Source organism: Ursus americanus, chromosome 14, assembly GCF_024610735.1.
Source record: "Ursus americanus isolate L20-20 chromosome 14, mUrsAme1.1.p, whole genome shotgun sequence".
NCBI lineage: Eukaryota > Metazoa > Chordata > Mammalia > Carnivora > Ursidae > Ursus > Ursus americanus.
The window spans coordinates 45,354,212-45,376,870 of record NC_142140.1 but is presented as its reverse complement, the minus strand read 5'-3'; the positions used below and the strand labels follow the sequence as shown (position 1 = coordinate 45,376,870).

The following is a 22,659-nucleotide window of genomic DNA, read 5'->3' as shown; positions in this document are numbered from 1 at the left end:
CGGGCTTTCACCCAGCCCGCAGTGCGCAGTGCATGGAGGCCCCAGAGAGGCTCCCCCCTCCTCCCCGGTGGGTGGGAATAGTCCCCGTCCAGGATGAGTCTCACATCTGCAAGGTGATACCCGGGGCAGGCAACAGCCCCCCACTCCTCCCCGGGCTACCCAGACTCCACAGAGCCCGTGTTCAACAGCGTGTGCCTTTGAACATTCTGAGGGGCCAGACCCCATTCTAGGCAGCTCCAGTGATGTTTTCTGCATTTTCACAGAGGCTCTTCAGTCTCTATGTCCATCCCGGTCTGGCTGTGGACTCCTTCGATAGCCCTGGGCAGTGGTGTGCTGGGCTCACGCCTGGGCAAATGGTCCCTTGCCCCGGGCCTCAGTTTCCCTTCTGTGAGATGGGCCTCTGGAAGATGACCATGTGTGAGTGCCACCTTCTCTCTCCCCAACAGGTCAAGCCCTTGATCTGGATCGAGTCCGTGATCGAGAAGCATTCTCACAGCCGCATTGAGTACATGATCAAGGTGCCAGCGCGTCGCACACGTAGCATCAGCCTGGGGACGCGGGCAGTGAGGGGGCTGGCGGCCCCGCCTGTTCAGGGCCTTTGGCACAGGGTCCTCACCAGGACGGGAGCCCCGTGGGGGGCTGGGCTCCCTATCCTGGGAGATCAGTCCTGTGGCTGATGCTTGTGCTGCCTCACTGTGAGCCAGCGGGAAGGATGGGGAGCCCTGAAGGCCAAGGGGACTGGAGGGCGTAGAGGGAACCTCAGGAGGTGAGAGGGTGTGAGCTGTGCCTGGAGGACTCGGGGTCGGCTTCGTGGAGCCCCCAGGGCAGGCCAAGGGGTGTAGGGCACTGGTGGGAGCAGTCTGGGTGGGGGCTGGGCTGTCTTGCCTCTGCCTTCCACAACCTTGGCGTGACCGGCCTCATCTCCAGGCCAAGAGCCAGTTCAAGCGGCGGTCGACGGCCAACAACGTGGAGATCCACATCCCTGTGCCCAATGATGCCGACTCCCCCAAGTTCAAGACGACGGTGGGGAGTGTCAAGTGGGTCCCCGAGAACAGCGAGATCGTGTGGTCCATCAAGTCCTTCCCGGTGAGCGCCCTTCTCAATGGGATGCCCCCCTCGACTTCCACCCACACCCCATCTGCTCCCTGTGCCCATCACAGTGCAGCAGCCTCGAACAAGACACAGGCCAGGATCCCCACCGGGGGGTTCTGGGAGGCCAGTGGAGAAGAGCTGAGGGGCTGACTGAGCAAGGAGGGGAAACTGGAGCTGGCAGAGGCAGCCTGCGTGTGAACGGCCTGTCTCCAGCATCAGGGCAGCACCCCCCTTTGCCCCCTCTCTGACACTGGTTCGGAACTCAACTTCCCTCGAGGGGACAACACTGCCTTGAGGCCCAAGCAGCGTGGGTTTCGGGAATCCAGCACCAGCTCCAGGAATGTAGAGCACTTCATGCTGGCCTAGCGGCCTGGCTTGTGTTCAGGATTTTCAGCGCTGGAGTCTGGGTTTGCAGCCAGTAGTGCCTAGAGAGCCTGGAAGGTGGATGTGTGCTCCCCTCCGATTATGGCCCGTTGCTATTTTCTCATTATAAGCAAGGTGGAGCTCCTTTTCTTACGTCTGAGGGCTGTTTGCATCTCTTTCTCTGGAAACTGTAGCAGCCATCTCTTGCTCATTTTTCTGTCAGGTTTGGTCATTTTCTTCATTTCCGAGAGCTCTTTATATATGGGCAAGATGAGCGCTGTTTCTTTGATATAAGTTGCAAATGGTTTTCCCCAGTTTGATGTTTATCTTTTGGCTTGTTTTTGGTAGTTTTTGCTGTGTGACCTTTTTTGATTGCTTCTTTGTTTCATTATTATTTAATGTAGTCAGATTTCTTGGTCTTTTCCTTTTATATCATCTGAATTGTAAGTCATGCTTTGAAAGACTTCACCGTTCCCGGATGTAAAGGAATTAACCCATATTTGCTTCTAGAACCTATACAGTGGCATTTTTCACCTTAGACTTTAAGTGCTTTCAGAGCACTCTGGTAAACGGGCAGGTGTGGGTCCAGTTTCATCTTTCTCCCATGGCTCTCTGATTTTTGAACATCATTTATTAAAAGGCCCATCTTCTCCCCAGTGGTTTGAAATGCCATGTTTAATTAAATATCAGATTTTCACATGGCATTAGATCTCTTTCTGGACGTCCTGTTGTCTCTCCATCCGTCTCTCCATGCAGCAAGGCTATATTTTAATTCAGGGCTTTATTCTCTGTTTTTTTTTTTTTTTAAAGATTTTTTATTTATTTATTCGACAGAGATAGAGACAGCCAGCGAGAGGGGGAACACAAGCAGGGGGAGTGGGAGAGGAAGAAGCAGGCTCATAGTGGAAGAGCCTGATGTGGGGCTCGATCCCACAACGCCAGGATCACGCCCTGAGCTGAAGGCAGACGTTTAACCGCTGTGCCACCCAGGCGCCCCTATTCTCTGTTTTAATATCTGATAAGGGCAGGCCCACCCCACCCTAACTAGCCCCCACCCCCCATGCACATTGCGTGTTTGTTTCCTGGTGATTCTTGCTTGCTTACTTGTTTGGTGTTCCTTAGGAATTTGAGAATCCGTTTGTTTGCACTAAATTTATAAGTCGAGTAGGAAGAGCTAACACCTTTATGAGGCTTTGTGCCATTGTCACCTCCGTGCTTTGGGAGCTGTCTTCACATTGACCTTATATCCCTCATATAGCCTCTCCCTTGGTTTAAAAAGTATTTTCATTGAAGTACAACATGCAGAAAAGTAGACAGATGAAATGTGGACAGCTCGATGAATTTCTTCAGGGGGGACACATCCATGTGTCTGGAACCAGATGAAAGCTGCAGAACGCCTCCTGCCCTCAGGAGCCCCCAAGGCTCCCGCCCATGTGCACGTTTCTCGTTACGATAAACTTTAAGTCAGTGTTCTGCTGAGTGGGGTCTTGTCTTCCGCTGCATCTTCCAGCAGGTAGCTGGTGTTCGCATGGTAATTTCATGCCTGGTTCCTTACTGTGTGTCTGCTTTAGGGTAGTTTTTCTTTCAATTCCCGTGGGTCTTCAGGTACTCTTTCCAATCATTTACAGCCAGATACAGTTTTCCCTTCCCCTCTACTCCTCTTGGGCATTTAATGGCTCTGGCGCCTCCTTGCTCTGGCTGCTGTCTCCAGGGCCTGTAAATGACGGTGGACAGTGGCCTCCTGGTCCTGCCGCCACCCAGTGATGCCAGCCAGGTGTCCCCTCCAAGTGCAACGCCATGTTGGGCCATGGACTTGGTCCAGCCCTACTTGACTGTGGTTTTGGCACAAACGGGTAACACTTATCCAAGTGCCCCTTCAGAGTCTGTCAGTTCAGGTCTGTCAACGGGTGGAGCTGGACCCTCCCTGCATTCTGGTAAGCTCCACTGGTCGAGGTAGCTTTCCTTTTCAGTGCACCATTGGATTCTGTTGATAACATTGTACGTCACATTTTCACTTTGATAATCATAACTGAGGTTGATTTTTTTTGGTGCCCTCTCTGTCAGGTATTAGTGTCATACCTGCTTCGTAATGACTCTGTGTCCCATTTCCGTGCTGCAGAACAGTTTAAGTGGCCGGGACATTGTCTGGTCTTGAGAAGGTTGATAGAATTTGGCTGTGTGACCTTCTGGATCTCAACTACCTTCTCCATCTCTTCTGTGGAAATCGGGTCATTCGGAGTTTCCATTTCTATTGGAGACTCTTTGGGTAAATTATATCTCCCTTCAACATTATCCATCCTAACCAGGTTTTCACGGTTGTCTGAAAAGTTGGAGAAAGTGGTCTTTTTCTTTTCTTTTTTTTTCCACTTATGACAGTTGCTTCTCCCTTATTCTTTCTTCTTGTGTGTATTTGGGCCTCTGTTTCCCTGGATAAGGCTGCATAGTGGCTTGTCTTTTTGGTTTTGTTTTTTTTTCCACGTTTGCTTTTTAATTTTGTTGTCATATTTTTGTCTTTTATAAGTCTTTAATTTGAATTTCTTCATCCTTTCTTTGTTCTAATTTTTCACGTAGATATTTTCATTTGATGATTTATATTAATACAAGTATTTAAGCCATAGATGTTCCTCTGAGCCCTGCTTTACCTGGGTAACCCATAGATTCTGACATGTAATATTTGACTTGCTCATCCAAAAATTCTGTAACCGGATAGAGAGTTGGTTGTTGTTGTTGTTGTTTTAAGATTTATTTATTTGTTTTAGCACAAGCATGAGCATGGGAGGTGGGGCAGAGGGAGAGACACTCTCAAGCAGACTCCCTGCTGAGTATGGAGCCCAGTGTGGGGCTTGATCCCAGGACCCCGAGATCATGACCTGAGCTGAAATCACGAGTCAGATGCTCAACGAACCGAGCCACCCAAGCGCCCCGGTGGTTCTTTTTACATTTCCTAGGGGACGGGCCTTCTGATTTTCATTTCTCCTCACTACCGATTTGGAGCACTGGAGCCAGAGGGCGGTATTCTTACTGTTCCTACTTCTGGGATTTCTCGAAGTGTTCTGTTTGTGCTACCAGCAGGTCAGAGTTTGTACCTACCGCAGGTGCCCTTGAGAGGCGACAAGGCTTCTGTTGTCGGGGTAGCGAGCCCACGGTCTGCTGTGACGCCGTGGCGGCCTCCGCGCGGTCAGCGCTGCCTTCCTCTGGTTCCCTGCACGTTGTGCAGCATCTGCTTAACAGAAGTTGCCGCTGTGTGAGTTGCAGCGCGTCGATGCTCGTGACTGTGATACCCTCCGTGTGGATCATGGGACTGCAGCCTCCAGGACCGTGGCCTGTCCTCCCTCCTTGCCCTGAATTCTCCCCTGTGACAGCAGCCCTGGCTCTGTTTCGTTGCCCTTTGGCTGGCGCACCCTCACCCGGTCTTCCGACAGGTGTCGCTTTTCTCCGCTTTCGCAGCACAGAGCTGGGTTTCAGTCTGTGATCCAGCCTGTAGGTCTTTCTCATTCGTGGGAGAATGAAACCCATTGACATCGACGTGACCGACCCAGGGTAGGGGAGCAGACTTCCACCGCTCCACTGGGAGGGCCTGCCCCTCTGCCTGTGCTTGTGCTTTCAGTTTCCCTTTTGTCTTCGTAAGGCTCAGATTTGGGGTCTGGTTATTCTCTCATACACAGGCTGGTGGAGCTGATTTTATTCCTTTGCCGCCTGCTTTGTCTGCTGCTGGCGTCACATTATTCTCCCGTCATTGTCCCAGAGTCTTTACTCAGCACATGTCCCTGACTCAGGCAGAGTCCCCACTCTCGCACTGGCCCCGGTGGTGGTGAACTGAGACTGGCACCATCCCAGGGTGGGGAGCCGGGGCTCAGCGCTGCTCCACCCGAGAAGCATGAGGACAGCCCCCGGCTCAGGGTGGAGGCGGCCCTGGTCGGCAGCCACTCCTGCCAGAGGCTCGAGGGTCAAGACTACAGGGTCCTGGGTGGGGCCAGAGCCGTGCTGTCTTTGCTCCTCACTGCGGTAGGCGAGACACACCAGGCCCTTGGACAGCCAGACCGATTTGCCTTCCTCCTGTGCAGGACTGGGCTTCCAGTCCTTCCTGGCTCTGCTTCAGGTGCCATCTCTAGAGTCACTGCTCAGCCTCCCGGGCCAGAGCTGCACCCTTACTTACCCTCTGAGAGCAGGACTCCAGTCCAGCTCATCAGTCAGCCCCCGCCCTGGTCTCTTACTTTTGTTACCTCCCTCTGTTCACCATCCCTCACTTTGACCTTCCCCCCTTGCTTGCACATGCCGCCTGGATGTTGGGCACGTGGGGGTGTTCCCTCGGACTCTGGCCTGGGCAGGGGGGCACATGTCCCACGGCAGCACCTGCACTGTCTGTGTGTCTGTATGCTCCATGCCCTCCCTTCCTGAGGCCTATCAGGCTAGGATTCCTTGAAGCAACTAGTCTTCCCTCCCTGAGAGTTTGTGAAACTCGCTTGATCCTTAGAACTCACCGATTTTCCCCAGCATGCCTCTGATCTGCCCAGCATGGCTGGCAGGGCAGTCCATGAGGCCTGGGGTAAGCGTAAGTGAGCTGAGACTCTGGGTGACCACAGCCACGCAGGAAGGGGCTCGGTGGCCAGGTCAGCAACTTGCAACTCTCTGGGGGCAGCTTTTGGCCTGACCGTCTCTACCTCGTCTGCTCCCCCAGGGGGGCAAGGAGTACCTGATGCGGGCCCACTTCGGCCTGCCCAGCGTGGAGGCAGAGGACAAGGAGGGCAAGCCCCCGATCAGCGTCAAGTTCGAGATCCCCTACTTCACTACCTCTGGCATCCAGGTACGTGCGGCCAGGGTCACCAGGGCCCCGGAGCAGACGTGGGCAGGCCCAGGTGTCCGTCCCGGCTCAGAGAGCTGCAGATGACGGCTTAGGCAAGGGTGCCGGTCCAGTCAACCTGTCCCGGGGCTACTGCGGCGCTGCCCTGCTTCTGCCTCTCTCCACACCTGTCTACTCAGACCCGACCCTGTGCTTCAGCTCCAAACTGAGATCCGTTTGACCCCCCGAACTAGAGTCCAAGCCTCTAGTGTCCACGCATTTCCCACCATGGGGCCTGTTTTCCTAGGCACCTCCATGGCGAGGGGAAGTGAACTCTGGGCCCCCTCCCCAGGAATGTGCTGGAGGGCTGTGCCTGAGACTACTGCATCCTGGCTCCCTTCCACCCCTCCCAGCAGTGACTCCCTCCTCCCACAGCATCCCACGCTGCAGACAGGCACTCGCCCCTCCCCGCTCCCACCGCCCTGCCAGCCCACTCCTCATCCCAGCCTCCCCTCCGGGCCTCAGGGGGAGTGGAGGGGACCAGGAGGGACAGCGCGTGCGTGCTCAGGGCCCTGCTGCCTGTGCCCTAGGTGCGCTACCTGAAGATCATCGAGAAGAGCGGCTACCAGGCTCTGCCGTGGGTCCGCTACATCACTCAGAACGGAGGTGCGTGCGGCCCACCTGGGGGTGGGGGCGGCCCCTGTCCCATCACGTACAGAGCACGAAACCAACGCCTGCCTCCCTGATTCTAGATTACCAGCTCCGGACCCAGTGAGGGGCCGTGTGGCCAGCACCCCTGGCCCCGACGCTGGGGCTCCTGGTAGAAGCACCAGGAGGAAGCACCTGCCAAGCCCTCTGGATGGAGGAGGGCACCCCTGGCCACCACCAGCCTCCCGGCTCCTCCCAGGACCCCTCCTTTTCCAGGCACACCTGCCTTGCCGCTGCCACTCTCGTCTCTGGGTCCCTTCTCCCGGAAGAGGCTCATCTTCGAGAAGTCTTGTCTCTCTGCCCCTGAGTCAGTTTGAGGGGAAGGAAACGAAGTCTTTCCCTCTAGAGATCAAATACAGCCTTCTGCGCTGTTTAGCTCCCAGGCACCAAAAAGCTGGGGAGATGCTCACCCGGCCGCGGGCTATGCACGGCCTCTGGCCAGGCTGGCCGGCCGCTGTTCGGTTGCTGTTCTGTTCACGAGTGTTCCTAGTTCCTGTCTCGTCCGTTCGTTCTTGTTTACTTGAACCTCACTGTCCGCGCCTCCCGCCCCTTGTCCTGAAGCTCTCGGGCAGCACTTAGTGAGGGCCCAGCGCCCTCCTCCTCAGCCAGGCCCACGCGATGCTGGGTTCCCTTCCGCGTCTGGCCTGACCCCGGCACGCGCCTCTGTGGCGAAGGCTCTGGCCTCACCCCGAGGCTTCAGCGGAGGTGCCTTCCCAGGGTCAGCTGTGCGTGTGATGCTGTCACGCAGCCACATCAGTGTTTGTCCCACCAGGGAAGTGGTGTCCAACGAGGACCGCTGGCCTCGGAGGGTTGGGGGCACAGGTCACCATGTCTGTGCTTGGTCACCCCACCACCACCCTGTCTGTGTTCGTGTCATGATTACATTAAATTCCATTACTTACACCCGCCGCCTGCTTTCCCTCTGATGTGGCACGTGGCAGACTCCTGGGTGAGCAGGGGCAGGTGCGGGGCTCACATCAACCCCCGCCCTGACCCGATGGCCTTCCTCAGAGTGTGGTCGTCAGAGCAGCAGTGTCAGTGTCCCCTTTGAGCTCACTCAAAACGCACATTCACAGATCTGCCCTGACCTGCCAAGGCAGAGGTAATGGGTTCCATGTGATTCGCATGTGCACTGGAGCTTGAGAACTGCTGCCTGGGCCTCAGAGGGGATCATCAGGGAGCACCTGGGCAGGAAGCACCCTGTCTTCCCACCGTGGGCACCTGCCTCACACACCCCCTCCCCTGTCTGTCACTGGCCCTGCCTGGATCACCCCCTCTTGCCTTCAAGGGCTCTGTGCTCCCCCATCCCTCTCCTGTATCATCTAGCTCCCCCTTGGAGGGCTGGTGGGCATCAGGCTGTGATGAGGAACTTGCCCTTCCACCTGCATTAAGGGACACTGCCCTGGTCCAGGGCTCAGGTCAGAGCCCTTGGAGGCACCCTTGATGCCCCATCCCTCACTACCCACACCCACATCCACAGCATGGCCTCCCTCCAGAAGACCCTGGGTCCAGCAGCATTTCCCATCCTCACTGCCATCACTGGAGGCCAAGCTGCAGCCTCCAGAGCCCTTGTGGGACAGAGAGAGAGGTCATCCGCAGTATAGAGGGGGGCCTCCGTTCCCAGCAATGCCTGGGACCAGGTTGTCTGCAAGCTCTCCTGCTATTAGTGCATATGTATATGATATTAAATATATATAAAAGGAAGACTGAGAAAGGTGGGCTAAGCGTCCATCTCAAGAAGCCAGAAAAAAACAAAAAAAGCCTAAGAACATAGAAAGAAGGAAATAATAGACATGAAGGAAATAGAAAAACATTCAATAAAAAGGAGAACCACAAGTTGGTTCTTTTAAAAGATGAATGGAATTTAAAAGCTGCTAGGAAGTTGCATCAAGATGAAAAGGAGGCACAAGTCACTCTCACTGGGAATGAAAGACATTGCTACAGCTTTTCAGACATGAAAGAGGTTAGAGCAGGGCAGCTGCCACCTCACAGGGCATTCAGGCTGCCTTGTGCCCCCGGAGCTCCAGCCACCTGGGGGAGGGGCTGTCCTTGTCCAAGCCACCCGAAAACCCCAAAGGGGGCGAGGGATGCTGGGAGTGACTTTGAGCCAGCACACTTGAAAGTGTTAACTAACGTGGGTAAGTTCCTAGAGGACAAAAACTGACTCAAAAAGAAAGAAAAAAATCTGAGCAGTCCTATGGCTGCTAAACCAGAGCCGGAGCTCTGGGCCCAGATGGCGTTATTAGGAGAGCTCTACTCAACACTCAAGGGGAAAAAGGAGAATTGAACAAACTCCCGGGGAGTAGAAAAATAGGAAACATTTCCCGACTCATTTTGAGACCAGCATTTCCTTGACACAAAAGGAAACAATTCTAGACTAATCTCACTGATGACCATAGATGAGAAGATCCTGAATAAAATCACAGGGGAAGTGGCGATGTGTACAAAGGACATAACCTTGTGTCTAAGGTTAAATCTTAGGCAAAATTGCTTTAATGCTGGAAAATGCGTTAATTTAATCCACTGCCTTTGAAACAGTAAGGGAGGAAAACTTTTATGATCCGTCCAATAGGTGCAGGTAAAGGGTTCGATAAAATGAAACATTCATTCGTGATCAAAAAGAATGAACAACCCTTAAGCCAACCACAAACAATTGACAATAGTACCCCCCAAAAATGAAGTAGCTGGGGTTAAATTAAAAAAATACACAAGGCCTCTCGGGGAACCTTATGAAGGGTGTTCAGGGAAGACCTAAAGGAGAGGGGGATATGTCCTGATCATAGAATGGACGTCTGTATCAAAGATGCCACCATTCCCTGTGGTCAGTAAAGTAACGGCTCCCCCCCCAGAGCTGTCTGGGTTCCCAGAACCTGTGAATATGGTAAAGTGCATGGCAAAGGGGATTAAGTTTGCAGATGGATTTAGGGTTCCACTGACCCTAATCCACTGACCATAACGGGGAGGTTACCCTGAACCATCTGGTGGGTCCAATGTAATCACAACGGTCCTTAACAGCAGAAGGGGACAGAGGAGGGAGAAGCAGAAGGCGGCAGTGTGGGAGGGACCTGGTCTGCGGTTGCTGGCTGTGAAGGTGGAGGAAGGGGCTGTGGGCCAAGGATGCAGGCTGCCTCTAGAAGCTGGAAAAGGATGAGACAAATTCTCACCAGAGTCCCCAGCAGGAACACCGCCCCGCAGACACCTTGGCTTCAGCCCCATGAGACTCTTTCAGACCTCTGACCTCCAGGATTTAAGTTAAGTGTTGTTTTACGTTTGTGGTGATTTGTGACAGCAGCAATAGGGAATGAATAGACTTCAAAACTATTTATAGGTTGAAGGCATTCCCATTCAAAATCCCAGTCGGGTTTTTGTGGAAGTTGACAAGCAAATTCTAAAATTTACATGGAAGATCAGAGCCAAGAATAATGAAGAATCTTGAAGAATGAAATGGGGCACCTGGGTGGCTGTCGGTTAAGCATCGGACTCTTGATTTCGGCTCAGGTCATGATCTCCGTGTCGTGAAATCAAGCCCTGCGTCGGGCTCTGCTCTCATTGGGGAATCCGCTCGAGATTCTCTCTCTCTCCCTCTCCCCCTACCCCTCACCCAGCTTGCACTCTTTCTCTCTCTTTCTCTCTCTCTCTCAAAAAAAAGGGATGACCTATTTGGGCATCAAGGCCTACTTCATCGATAACTAATTACACAAAATCACACATACCATGTGGTCACTTCAGAAGGAAGTTCAAACCAGGCTTCAGTGAGACTGTTCTGTAAAGATGCTTCCACCGTAAGGCGCAAATCTAAAGAAGAGGAAGTCGGAATGGGTCTACCTGGGGGGGATGAGGGGAAAGCACAGGGGGCTCTGGGGTGCTGGCCGCTCGCTCTTTATTGAGCAGGCGGTGGTGACGGGGTCTGCCTCACGATTTTGTTGGCCTGTATGCTTATGTTTTATGTGTTTTACGGTATGATGTTCTTTTTTTTTTTTTTTTAAAGATTTTATTTATTTATTTGACAGAGAGAGAGACAGCCAGCGAGAGAGGGAACACAAGCAGGGGGAGTGGGAGAGGAAGAAGCAGGCTCAAAGCAGAGGAGCCTGACGTGGGGCTCGATCCCATAATGCCGGGATCACGCCCTGAGCCGAAGGCAGATGCTTAACGACTACACCACCCAGGCGCCCCTACGGTATGATGTTCTAATGATGTTTAATACATCAAAAATCAGACGAATTTCATGTCATTTAACAGTGCCTGTTATTGTTACGTAAATCAAAAAGATGGAGAGCCCCCCAATTCATTCTTTTAAGCAGCCAGCACTTGAATCCCAAAACCAGTTAAGGATGGTAGAAAAGAAACCATGGGCGAAACTTACAAATAACAAAGCAAAACTCCTTGACAAAATATTAGCAACCAGATGGAGCAGCGGGTGAATAGTATCATATGCTGTGACTAAGCGGGTTGATTCCAGGAACATGAATGGGTTCCTCAGAGGCCACTCAATCCATGTAACTCATCCCACCACCAAACCAAACCATATCCGTAAGTTTTGAGAAAGAAATGTTGCCACAACAGATGTCTCTAACGGAAACAGGCCCAGCAATAGGAGGGAGCAGCTTCCCTACTACACACGATCCCATTTCCCACCAAGCATCAGAAAGTGCCCCTCTTGGAGGTTGTGGCAGACAAGCAGGGAAGGAGGGTTTGGTTGGTGGCTTTCTCTAGCAACTCGCACAGCAGGCAGGAAGGGCCAGGACCCGGGTTCCCGAAGCCCCGGTGATGTGACAGGTGCAGCTGGGAGATGCTGAATCTCACTTAGGGGCTAGTGAAAGTGATGCTGTCATTGCCGTCCTGCCGCCCTGGCCCGAGTTCCATCACGCCCCTGCACCCCGCCTCGTACAGGCACAAATGTTCAAGAAGGCTCCCCACAGCCCTGTAAGAATGTGCAGCGGGACGTGGCCCAAACACAGCCAGGGGAAGGAGGGCGGAGCAGCTGTGTGTCCATCCAGGGGAATATTCTGCTCACTCAGTGACCAGCCAGGGCTGGGTGTGCTGACACGGCCACACCCCATAGCTATGCTCACTGGTTCCCCCCAAAGCTGAACAGTCGCCCAGCCTGAGACCCCGCAATTCCACCCCAGGGCATCTACCCAAGAGAAATGAGCATGTGAGTCTCTGAAAAGACACGGACGCAAATGCTCATGGCAGCCTGACTCACGGTAGCCCTAAACTGGAAACACAAATGGCAGGGGCCCCGCTCAACCCCATAAGACACAACGATGAAAAGGCACAGAGGCTGCTCCCCGATACCACAGAACAGAGCCAGGGCAAGCGCAGAAGCGTCTACGCCTGAGGCAGGAGGCTGTGGACTGGAGGGAACCTTCTGGAATGGAATGATGCAAAGGTCCTACATTCTGATCCGGGTGCTGTTCCTGCTCGTGGGCATGTAGTAACACACACCGAGATGGACATCTAACACTCATGCACTTTACACATTTCGTGTGTGTGTGTGTGTGTGTGTCAGTCACACCGCAGTTCTTCAAAGCTTAAAAAATAAAAATACTAATAGTTAAAAATATAAACGATATTAATGAATCGCTGGAGGATGTTGTCCTGTTACTAATATAAAATTTAGAATCACATAAATCATGTTATGTTGCCCAACAAAGTACTAATGAAGTATAAAGCACGTGAAGGAAGGACTGACTCCGGATTCCAGACAGCGGTCAGCTCCGGGGCAGGAGAGGGGCAGTCAGAGCCACCTGCCTCCATTGCACCTGCAAGTTCATTTCTGCGGGTCAGGGGTGCATAAACAGCTATTTGTTAAATTATCTCCAGTGTTTTCCCGATGGCCCGAGATGGCTCTTAATAAAGGTCGCAATTCAGATCATGCTTCTCCTCTGCTCAAAATCCTGCCGTGGCTCCCCAGTGCCCTCAAGAATAGAACCCCTCATCCCGCAGGTTGGCCCAGCCCCTGCTCTGGCTTCCACTCACACCCCCCTTCCCTCTGCTCCTGCCGCCCCTACCTCTTTGCCCCAAGCTTGTCTGCCCCCGGAGCCCTTGTTCACGCAGTCCCCTCTCCTGGTACAGCCTTCTCTTGGCTGCCTTCTCTTGGCTGCCTTCTCGACACCGGCAGTTCGACTCAAATGTCACCTTCCCCCTGCGACTCCAGCTTGTCGCTACAGCCAATTGTCCTTTGTCCCACATTTTCCTGTGTTCCCCATCTGCCTTAGAAGGTCCCCAAGCTCCGGGTCCCCTGTCTGGTTTGTTACTGCTGTGTGCCCAGGCTCCAGGGCCATCCTGGGCTGGGACAGGGCTCTGTGGACACGCCCACAGGTTCTGCCAGTCATCGCCACAAGGGGGCGCCTACAGGTCAGAAATCAAACCTAGGACTAGGTCACTGGGAGAGGGGGGCGGGACAGGCCCTCTCTGAACACAGGGGCACCCCAGACCCCTGCTAGCCCTCCTGGGGGGCTCTCACTGCAGCCTGACTGTGACAGATGTGCCAACGGAGGCTTGGGAAGGTCACAGAAAGCTTTCAGGTTCTGAATGCTCCTTGATAGCCCAGGGGTGCCTTCTCAGACCCTCTGGAAGAAGCTAGGGAAGCTGCAGATGGCGGTCAGGGGGACTGAGAGCCCTGATCTCGGGGTGGGGCCTGTGAGCCCCTCTGGCCACTCTGTCCTGGCTAGAAGGACCAAGTCAGGGCTAGCTTGGAGTCAGGCTGACCCTCCTAAACTCAGGGAACCTCCGCTCAGGGCAGGTTGCCCAATCCCTGCTTGAGCCCTGCAGCCCCCACAATACACAGGGGAAACTGAGGCCCAAAGACAGGCCAGAGCAGTCCTCTGTGCTCAGTGCTGCCCACCCACCTGCTCCAGCTGCCCCCTGGGGTGAGAAAGGGAGCCTAGGGGGAGAGCAGGCAGGGTGACCCTCACCCACTTCCTTCCAGCTCCTTATTCAACGAATGGAACCAGGTCTGTCCCTCGCCCAGGCTTTCCCGGGGTCCCCAGTCCAAAACTGAGCCCCGCAGACCAGCTTCCCTTGCTGTGTGACCTTGAGCAGGCTCCTTGCCCTCTCTGGGGCTGTTTCCATGTCCATGTTGGGGCTTCTGCAGGCCACTTGGTTAGAAGAGTCTCTTGAAGGAAGTTCCAGGTTGTTGTCAACCAGGTGGGAGCTCTTGGGTCGCCCTCTCTAGGGCCCACGATCCTTTCAGAAAGACCACAGCATGCCGAATTGTCGTTTTTCAATTGAGGCAAAGTTCACATGACATAGAGTTCACCATTTTAAAGTGAGCAATTCTGTGGCATTTAGGGCATTCACAATATTATGCAACCACCACCTCTACCTCATTCCAGAACATTCTATCACCCCAAGAGGAAACCTGGTCCCACAGGCAGTCGATCCCCGCCCCCTCCCCCAGCACCCTGGCAACTGTTAATCTGCTTTCCACCTCTTCACCTTTGCCTTTTCTGGACACTTCATGTAAATGGAATCATACGGTATTTGTCCTTTTGTGACTCACTTTGTCACTCAGCGTGATGTCCTTGAGGTTCATCCACGTTGTAGCGCGTGTCAGGGCTTCACTCGTTTTTGTGGCTGAGTGATATGCCGCTGTGTGGACCTGCCACGTTTGTTCATCCGCTCGCCCCCTGAGGGACACGCACGCTGTTTCTGGCCACTGTGACTAGCGCGGCCGTGAACGTGGTGTAAAAACTCTGTTTAGGTCCCCTCCTTTGGCTCTTTGGGGTATATACTTGGGAGCAGAATTGCTGATCATATGGTAATTCGGGCTTAGTTTTTGAGGGATTTCACTGATTTTTATAAGGTTGAAAGGTCATGGCACCTGGGAATACTGTGGCTGGAAATTTCTGGCAAGTTCTTTTGGATGAGCACTTTCCTCTGCGTCCACCTGCCTCTCCGCTCAGCCCCTGCTCCGCCTGACTGACCACGGCCCCTCCTCCAGTGACCCCAGCCCACCAGCCCCCGCCCGCCAAACCTCAGAGCAGCAACGACACATTGCTTCACATCCACACACCTACACACTTTCGTTTTAAGATTTTATTTATTTGAGGGGGAGAAAGAGAGAGAGAAGGCAGGGGGAGGAGCAGAGGGAGAGGGACAAGCAGACTCTGCACTGAGCACGGAGCCCGAAGTGGGGCTTGGTCCCCGGACCCTGAGATCATGACCTGAGCTGAAATCAAGAGTCTGACGCCCAGGGGCGCCTGGGTGGCACAGCGGTTAAGCGTCTGCCTTCGGCTCAGGGCGTGATCCTGGCGTTGTGGGATCGAGCCCCACATCAGGCTCTTCCGCTATGAGCCTGTTTCTTCCTCTCCCACTCCCCCTGCTTGTGTTCCCTCTCTCGCTGGCTGTCTCTATCTCTGTCGAATGAATAAATAAAATCTTTAAAAAAAAAAAAAAAGAGTCTGACGCCCAACTGACTGAGCCACCCAGGCGCCCTAACTCACACACTTTTAATGCTACTGATAGTTCACGTATTTAAAGTCTACCCAATTTTTTGTTCATTTCGTGACTATGGATATGCACTTTTGGACTGGGATGTAACAGGCAGAAAACGTGCGCAATACTCAGATCTTGTATGAAGCCTGGTGCATGTTTACCTCTGTGTGTTGAGATCAACACAGAACACCCCTCCATCCACCCCTCCCCACCCTCCCCCGCCCCATGGGCTCCCTCCCGGGGCTTCCCAGAGGGATCCACGGTGCTGGTGCGTAAGTGATCACCATTGCTTCGTCTCCCCTGTTCTTGAATTCAGACAAACACAGTCCACAGTGTGTCCAGTTTCGGATCCGGCTGCCCTTGCCCGGCTCTGTGCCTTTAAGATTTATCCACGGCCTGGGGCACCTGGGACTCACTTTGCCCCATCTCCTCACCAGCACTGAGTGTTACCAGCCTTCTTCACCGCAGCCCTGCTGGGGGTGCTGGGATTCAAGCACGTTCCAACCACACACGGTAATCCGGACCGCTGGCCCTCAGGCTCCAGTGGGGTGAATCCAGTGGGGTGCTGACCACACCCCCCTGTGGAGCCGCCCCCTCAGCCCTTGGCTTCTGAGCCACCCCCTCCTCCTACGTTTTTCTCCCACCGCTCGGGCTCCACCCCTCAGATGGATCCTTTCTCCACTTGCCCTTGAAACGAGGATGTCTTCCGGTCCTCCAGCCTCCCAGGAAAGACCACAGGGTAGACGGGTCCCCGGAAGAACTCGGTGTCTTTCCCGACACCCCACTCCTCCTCCTTACTCTGAGGGCCTCTCCTGCTTCCGTGAGCACAGGCCGGGCTATTCCATGGCACAAACAGGAAGTTGAGGCTCGCCTTCCCCCATAGCATCAGCGACGTTCCCACTCTTTCATCTCCCGAGTCGCACCTGCCCACCCATTGCCCTGCTTCTCGCCTCCCCTCCCACCTCTCCTAGCCTGAGCCCCTGCACCGGCTGAGCCCAGCTCCAACAGCTTCCCTCACCCCCCGGTTGGCACTTACCCCTTCGTCCAGCCCACCAAAGGGACGTTCCTTAGACCATGAGGGGCCCGGCTCATGGTGTTTCACCACCTCCCCAGCGTTTGTCCCCTGACCAGGCCCCGACCCACAGGCCAGTCCTCATCCCATCTAGCTCCTCTTTCGTCTCCAGCCCCTCCCTCACCCTCACTCATTCAGGGATTTAGTGAGAGCCTGCTGTGTACTGGGTCTTGTTCTCAATGCAGGGAGGCAACCAGATTGGACCAAACCCCTCCGTGGGGGGCAGTGGGGTGGGGGTGACAGCCCTCTCCATACTCGTGGCATGTGCGGGCTGATGGGGGCACAGCAGGCCCGGCCCTGGCATGAACTCCATGTGGAGCGTGAGGCTGGGAGCCCGGGGCTGGAGCCATAGAGGGTGTTAGGTTTTCACACTTCCGCTGACAGCAGATGGGAGAGAAGACAGCTCAGGCAGGAGGGAAGTCGGGGACCAGGGGCCAAGGCCGATGGAGAGAAGAGGTCAGATTTGGGGTGTGGCCAGAGAGCCGAGAAGGCTTGCAGACCGTGGGGCTACAGGGCGGTGTGGGGGGCCCTCCCACACCCTTGGGGCAGCAAACACATCCGACCAGGGGATTCGGTTCCTCAAAATTGCCACATAGGCACGTGGGCACACATGGGAGCCCTGCACACTCCGAGATGCACACACGACAGGCAGACACACGCACGGCACTCAGCACACACACCAACACAGCTACACGGCAACACACGCAGCACGCCTGCGCACGAGCCCACAGAATGTGCACGCACACAACACACAAACACACAAAGAAACACGTAACAGAGACACGGATACAATGCGCAGACACACGCGCTCGCTTTCGAAGCTGTGAAAGGACAGTCCTTTCTGCCCATCCTGCTTCTCCCCGCAGGGCCCCTAGCTCCCCACTGAGGGCCAGGCCAGGTTCAAGTGTCGCTGAGTTAGTCGAATGTCCCCCTCTGCCCCTCGGGCCCTGCCCAGTCCTGGCCACACGATGCACATCCTGTTCCATCCGGCGCGCCGGGGTCTCCTTGGGCCACACAGCAGGGGTGGGCAGGGGAGTCAACAATGCCTATTGAGTGAAGGGGTCTTGGTCCCCTAAGCGTCCCTTCCCTTGCTGCTGCCCTATTGTCCTACCTTCAAAGCAGGGCTCCCCACTCCCCAACCCCTCACCCCAGCCTAGCCTCACTCCTTGACAGAGATGGACAGACACGCCAGGTCCAAGGGGTCAGGGATGAGCAAGAGGAAGGGCCGGGGGGCCGAGGGGCCGAGCTAGACTTGACCCAGGAGATCAGGGAGGGCTGCCTGGAGGGGGAGGCATGAGTACCAGGTTTTTGCAGGTTGAGCTAGAGCATGCCAGGGGTCTGGGGAATCCTCTAGTCAGAGGGACACCCCAGCAACTTCCTCTAGTGCAGTCCGAGCCCACAGCAGCTCCAGCGGGAAGGATCATCAGTCTGGTTCCTCTTTTTTTCAATTGTGGTAAAATACACAACCTACGATTCACCATCTTTAAGCGCAGACTCCAGGGCATGAAGTACCATGCCCGTCGCTGTGGGTCCATCACCACCACCCAGCTCTAGGACTTGTTTATCGTCCCAAACTGAAACGTGTGCCCATGAAACACTAAGTCCCCACCCCCTCCCCCAGCCCCTGGTGCCCACCGTCAACTGTCTCTGAATCTGACGACTCCAGGGACCTCCAGGAAGTGGGGTCACACAGTATTTGTCCTTTCGTGACATGATTTCATGCAGCACAAGTCCTCCAGGTTCATCCACGTTGCAGCCTGTGTCAGAACGTCCATCCTTTTTAAGGCTGCATAGTATCCCATTGCGTGCACGCACCACGTCTTGTTCACCCATTCATCTGCTACAATTCTATTTTTAATTTTTGAGGAACTGCCGTAGGATCGGCTGTTTGCTTTAAAACCAGTGTTTCTCAGTCTTCTCATCCAAGACCCACACGGCCCCCTCTGTCCCTGCCTCTGGCAGAAAAGTGGGGGTTCCCCTCTGCTGAGCCCCTCACTTGTTTCATTCATCCCTCAGATCTACTCTGAGAGGCAGTGACTGCTAGATGGCCCATTTCACAGAAGAGATCTGAGGTCAGAGAGCAGAAGGGACATGCCCAGCGTCACTCAGCAGGGACTGGCATGTCCCAGCTCCTGAGACCCAGAACCTGGGAGCTCCCTCTCCCCACCAAAGCCCAGAATACTCCCAGCCTCTTAGCCGTTCCTGCACAGCCTGGCCCCCTGCTCTGCCTGCGCTCGGACGCTGACAGCTTTTCCCATCCCACTCCTGGCTCTGTTCCCTTCCAAGAGAAACAGGTTGCAGCTGGCACTGCGTCCCAGAAGGCCCCGGGCGGCAGGAGCCTGGCCACGTGAGTGGGTGTGTGTGGAGGCATGTGATCACGTTGCAGCCCCCACCACACCACCGCTCGGGAAGGGAGGGTCTGTGGGCTCCAGACGCAACAGAGGGGGCCCCGGGACGCATGGAGCCCACCGGACCTGAGTGCGACCTGGGCTTTCGGGCCTCAGTCCATCATGTGGGAAATGGGCTCACAGTGGCCCATGCTTCTGCGAGGGGATTTGGGGGACATTGCAGGAAGGGCCCCAGCGGGCTGTGAGAGCTGAAGTACTCCGAGGCACTAGTGTTGACATGGCCATTATTACAGCAGGGCTGGGACCCCACCCAGCTCCGCAACTGGTCTTCCTATCAAGCGCTGATTGAGTATAAAGGGGGAGCCCACCCTACCCGCAGCCAAAAAAATCAGAAAACAGAACGTGCAAAGGTTCACCATGTAAAATTTCTAAAAACACCCAGAAACTACCCCTGAGAAATGGCCACACGTTTTTTTTCAATCTTTTTGTTTTTTTTTTTAATTCAGGTGAAATTCACATAATATGAAATGAACCATTTTAAAGTGGACAATTCAGTGGCATTTTGTGCTTTCACAAGGCTGGGCAACTACCACCGAGATCTGATTCTAGAACGCTTCCATTGTCCTGAAAGGAGACCCCGCCCCCGCCAGCAGTCGCTCCCCACCCCGCGCCGCCAGCCCCTGCCAAACCCCCGTCTGCTTTCTCCGTGGATTTGTTTCCCATACGTGGGATCATGCCCCACGTGGCCTTCTGCGTCTGGCTTCTCTCAGCACGATGTTTTTGGGGTTCAACCACGTTGTAGCCTGCGTCCGGGCTTCCTCCCTTTCTATGGCTGAGTACCATTCCACTGTCCGGCTGGGCTGCCCTTCTGTCATCCATCCCCCCGACAACGGACACTTGGGCGATTTCCGCTTTTTGACGGCTGTGAATCGTGCTGCTGTGAATATTCACGTACACGTGTACTCGTACGCATCCCTCTGACACACGGTTTTGTGTCCCCGCACCAGGAGGGAGCTCGGGCCCCACGGAGGCAGTGCTGACTTACTGAACAAAGTTGCACTGTTTGCTTACGTCTCTTGAAAAACATTAAAGAGACCCAGACCGAAGGAGCCCTCACCTCCTTCCCCACAGACCCTTCCTGTGCTGTGCACAAAAGCCCCAGACCTGAGCCAGCGAGGGAAGGACGGGGTGAGCGCGTGGGGGCTGGGACCTCTGGGGTGAACGGTCCTGGGCGCCTTGGCCTCTCCGAAGGCCGCAAGGGTGTAGACGGCCTCCCTGAAGCCACAGGGCAAGACAGATGCAGGGCCAGAGACCCTTTCTCCGACCCCGGCCGGTACCTGGGGACTCACCTTTGACGCCAGCCCCTTCCTTCTGGGTGGCTCCGGTCAGAGCCCCAGCCCCAGCCACCAGGACCTTGAGGCCCTCTCCGGCCACCGCAGCAAAGCTGATGTCACAGAGGTGAATCAGAGGGTGCATGAAAAGAGTAACATTTAATTTTGGCAAATCGGTTCATAAAGCAGGGCAGGTGTGGTGAATTAGGACACAGAAGGGTGGGAAAGTGTGCCACGCTTACACCGAATTAAGCATGTGGGGTTATTACTGTAGGACACTGTAAGCTACAATAAAATCGATTTCAAAATCTAAAAAATCCCTGAGGTCCCAGGATCCCATCTGAGAGGGGACATGTCTCCCCCCAGGAGCTCAGGTCTTGGGCAGCGGGTGTGAGAGGAAGAGTCGGGTTTCAGAAACACAGCATCGTTTCCTCTGGGAATCTCGGTTTCCTCCTCTGTGAACTGGGGAGCGTGGCACTCTGACTTCAAGCATTCGCTCACACTGTTCCCTCAGCCTGGTTGTCCCTTCCACGAGTTCTGCCTGGGGAGCTCCTACATATCCGTTAAAGCCCGGCTGTGACTCCCCTCCTCCAGGCAGTCATCCCAGATGGACACCCGGATCCCTCCAGCCAAGCCTGGATGCTGCAAGGCTGGGGGTGTCTGTGTCGAGCTCTGTCTTCCCCAGACACGGGGGTCCTTGAGGGGCCAGGCTGGGGGGTTGGGAGTGGGGTGGGGAGTGTTGCAAGAAACTGGAGACACCACCATCCCCACTTAATGGATGAGAGTAATTTTGAGAGGGGCCCAACTGCCCAGGGTCACACAGCCATTTAACCCCAGATTCACGACTCAACTCTGGAGCAGTTGGGCTCCAAGTACAGTGCTCCTTCCCAAAACTTGTGTGTTGGCCAAACAACCTGCCACCTGCCAGGGGCTGCTCGCCCTGACCTCCTCCTGGGTCCCTGCAGCTCCTGTTTGGGCCAGAACAGCCTGTCCTCTGTGTGTGGGGGGGGCTGTCCTTCCAGTGGCCCCGGGGTCAGAGATAAGGCCACTGGGCTCCGCTATCGGCAGGAAACATCTTGGCAGGACAGGAAGCCACGGCATTGGCCAGCCGCGCCCTCGCCTGCCTCGGCCTATCCGCGGCCAGATATTTTGGGAGCCACTATATAAACCCCGACTCAGCTCCGAGCTGTTCCCGGGGGAAGCCCGAGCCTTCACGTTCTTCGGCAGCCCCTGCCACCGGCGAGGCTGCAGGGACACGGGCACGCGGGGGCCCAGAGCGGCGGGGGCAAGTGCCAGCCGAGTGCCACTGCCCGCTGGAGGCCCCCCGCTCTGGAGCCAGAAGACCCCTATTCGGTCCTGGGGCAGCCGCTTGCTTGCTGAGTGACCCGGGCAAGTGTTTTCACCTCTCTGAACCTCAGGTGCCCCTCTTCACAGCCTTCCCTTGGTCCTGTCCCAGGAAACACGGACGAGGGTCCTGAAGCTTCTGGGCCCAACGTGGCACCGGCTCACAGCTACCTGGCAGGGCCCAAGAATCTGCATTTTAAACTGGCCTCAGACGGAGATCCTCATGCAAGCTCAAGTTGCCCAAACTCAAGGACAGAGGACTGGTCCAGCCCCTCCACTCCCCCAGGCTTCTCCTCACCTTCCCCGGCCCAGTACCCAGCCAGACCCTGCACAAGTGGGGGATCAGAGAGACCACATTATGAGGATGTGGCTGTAGACATCCTCCTTTTACGGAGGAGAGAATTGAGGCCCAGAGAGGGGAAGGGATTTGCCTGAGGCCACACAGCCGAGCGGAAGCAGGGCTGCATCAGAACCCAGGCCCAGGGTCCCCTCCTGCAGCCCATTCCCCTCACAGGAGGCTCAAGGGGGGCCGAGGGCAGCTCCAGGGGTCACAGGCCAGCCAGGGGCAGGCTTGGGATTCCAGCCCGGGCCCACCTGCTGCCCACCCCCAGCCCTGGTAGGCCCAGGACAGAGCCATCCCAGGCCCAGTTGCTACTGCTCGGGGGGCTGACAAACATGCACATTTCACCTGGGACAGTAAAAGTGAAACGCAGAAGTGAAATAAAATACTCAAAGAGCTCAGTGGGGCTCGGAGTCGGCTCCTGCTCTCAGACCCTCAGCCTTTTCCTGGTGAGAGCTGAGGGGGTGGGACAGCAAGCCAGGCGGGGGAGACCAAGCGTGGTTATGTAAATGGCCAGCCCAGCACCTGCGGGCCACCAGCCAGTGCGAGTGGCGGAGCATGCCCAGCCGTCCCCACCCGGGGCAGCTGCAGCCGGCGAGAGGGAACGGCCGTGCCAGATATAACCCGACCTGAACTCCACCCAAAGCCAGAGCTCCAAGCCAGGCCTGTGCTTGGACAGCTGGTTTTGGCTAGATGACCCGGGCAGGTCGTCCCAGTTCGGGGCTTCATCTGCCCCCAAGAAAGGTCTCCGTGTGGCTGCATGTCTCCTGCCTACCTCTCTGCAAGGCCTGGTGGGGGGCAAAGGGCAACGCCCCCGTCTTGGTCAGCCTGGGTTCTGA

At 55.4% G+C, this 22,659-nt stretch overlaps 1 protein-coding gene across 1 annotated transcript in view; it reads left to right on the top strand.

The window, feature by feature from the left end:
* AP1M1 (adaptor related protein complex 1 subunit mu 1) overlaps window positions 1-7,846 on the top strand; it is a 28,838-nt gene extending 20,992 nt beyond the window's left edge. Inside the window, exons 8-12 of the mRNA XM_045778551.2 lie at window positions 447-518; window positions 928-1,086; window positions 6,134-6,259; window positions 6,826-6,901; window positions 6,988-7,846. Coding sequence (XP_045634507.1) covers window positions 447-518; window positions 928-1,086; window positions 6,134-6,259; window positions 6,826-6,901; window positions 6,988-7,010 — 456 coding nt within the window. The 3' untranslated portion in view covers window positions 7,011-7,846. The remainder of the gene's footprint in view (window positions 1-446; window positions 519-927; window positions 1,087-6,133; window positions 6,260-6,825; window positions 6,902-6,987) is intronic.
* The last annotated feature ends 14,813 nt before the right edge of the window (window positions 7,847-22,659 follow it).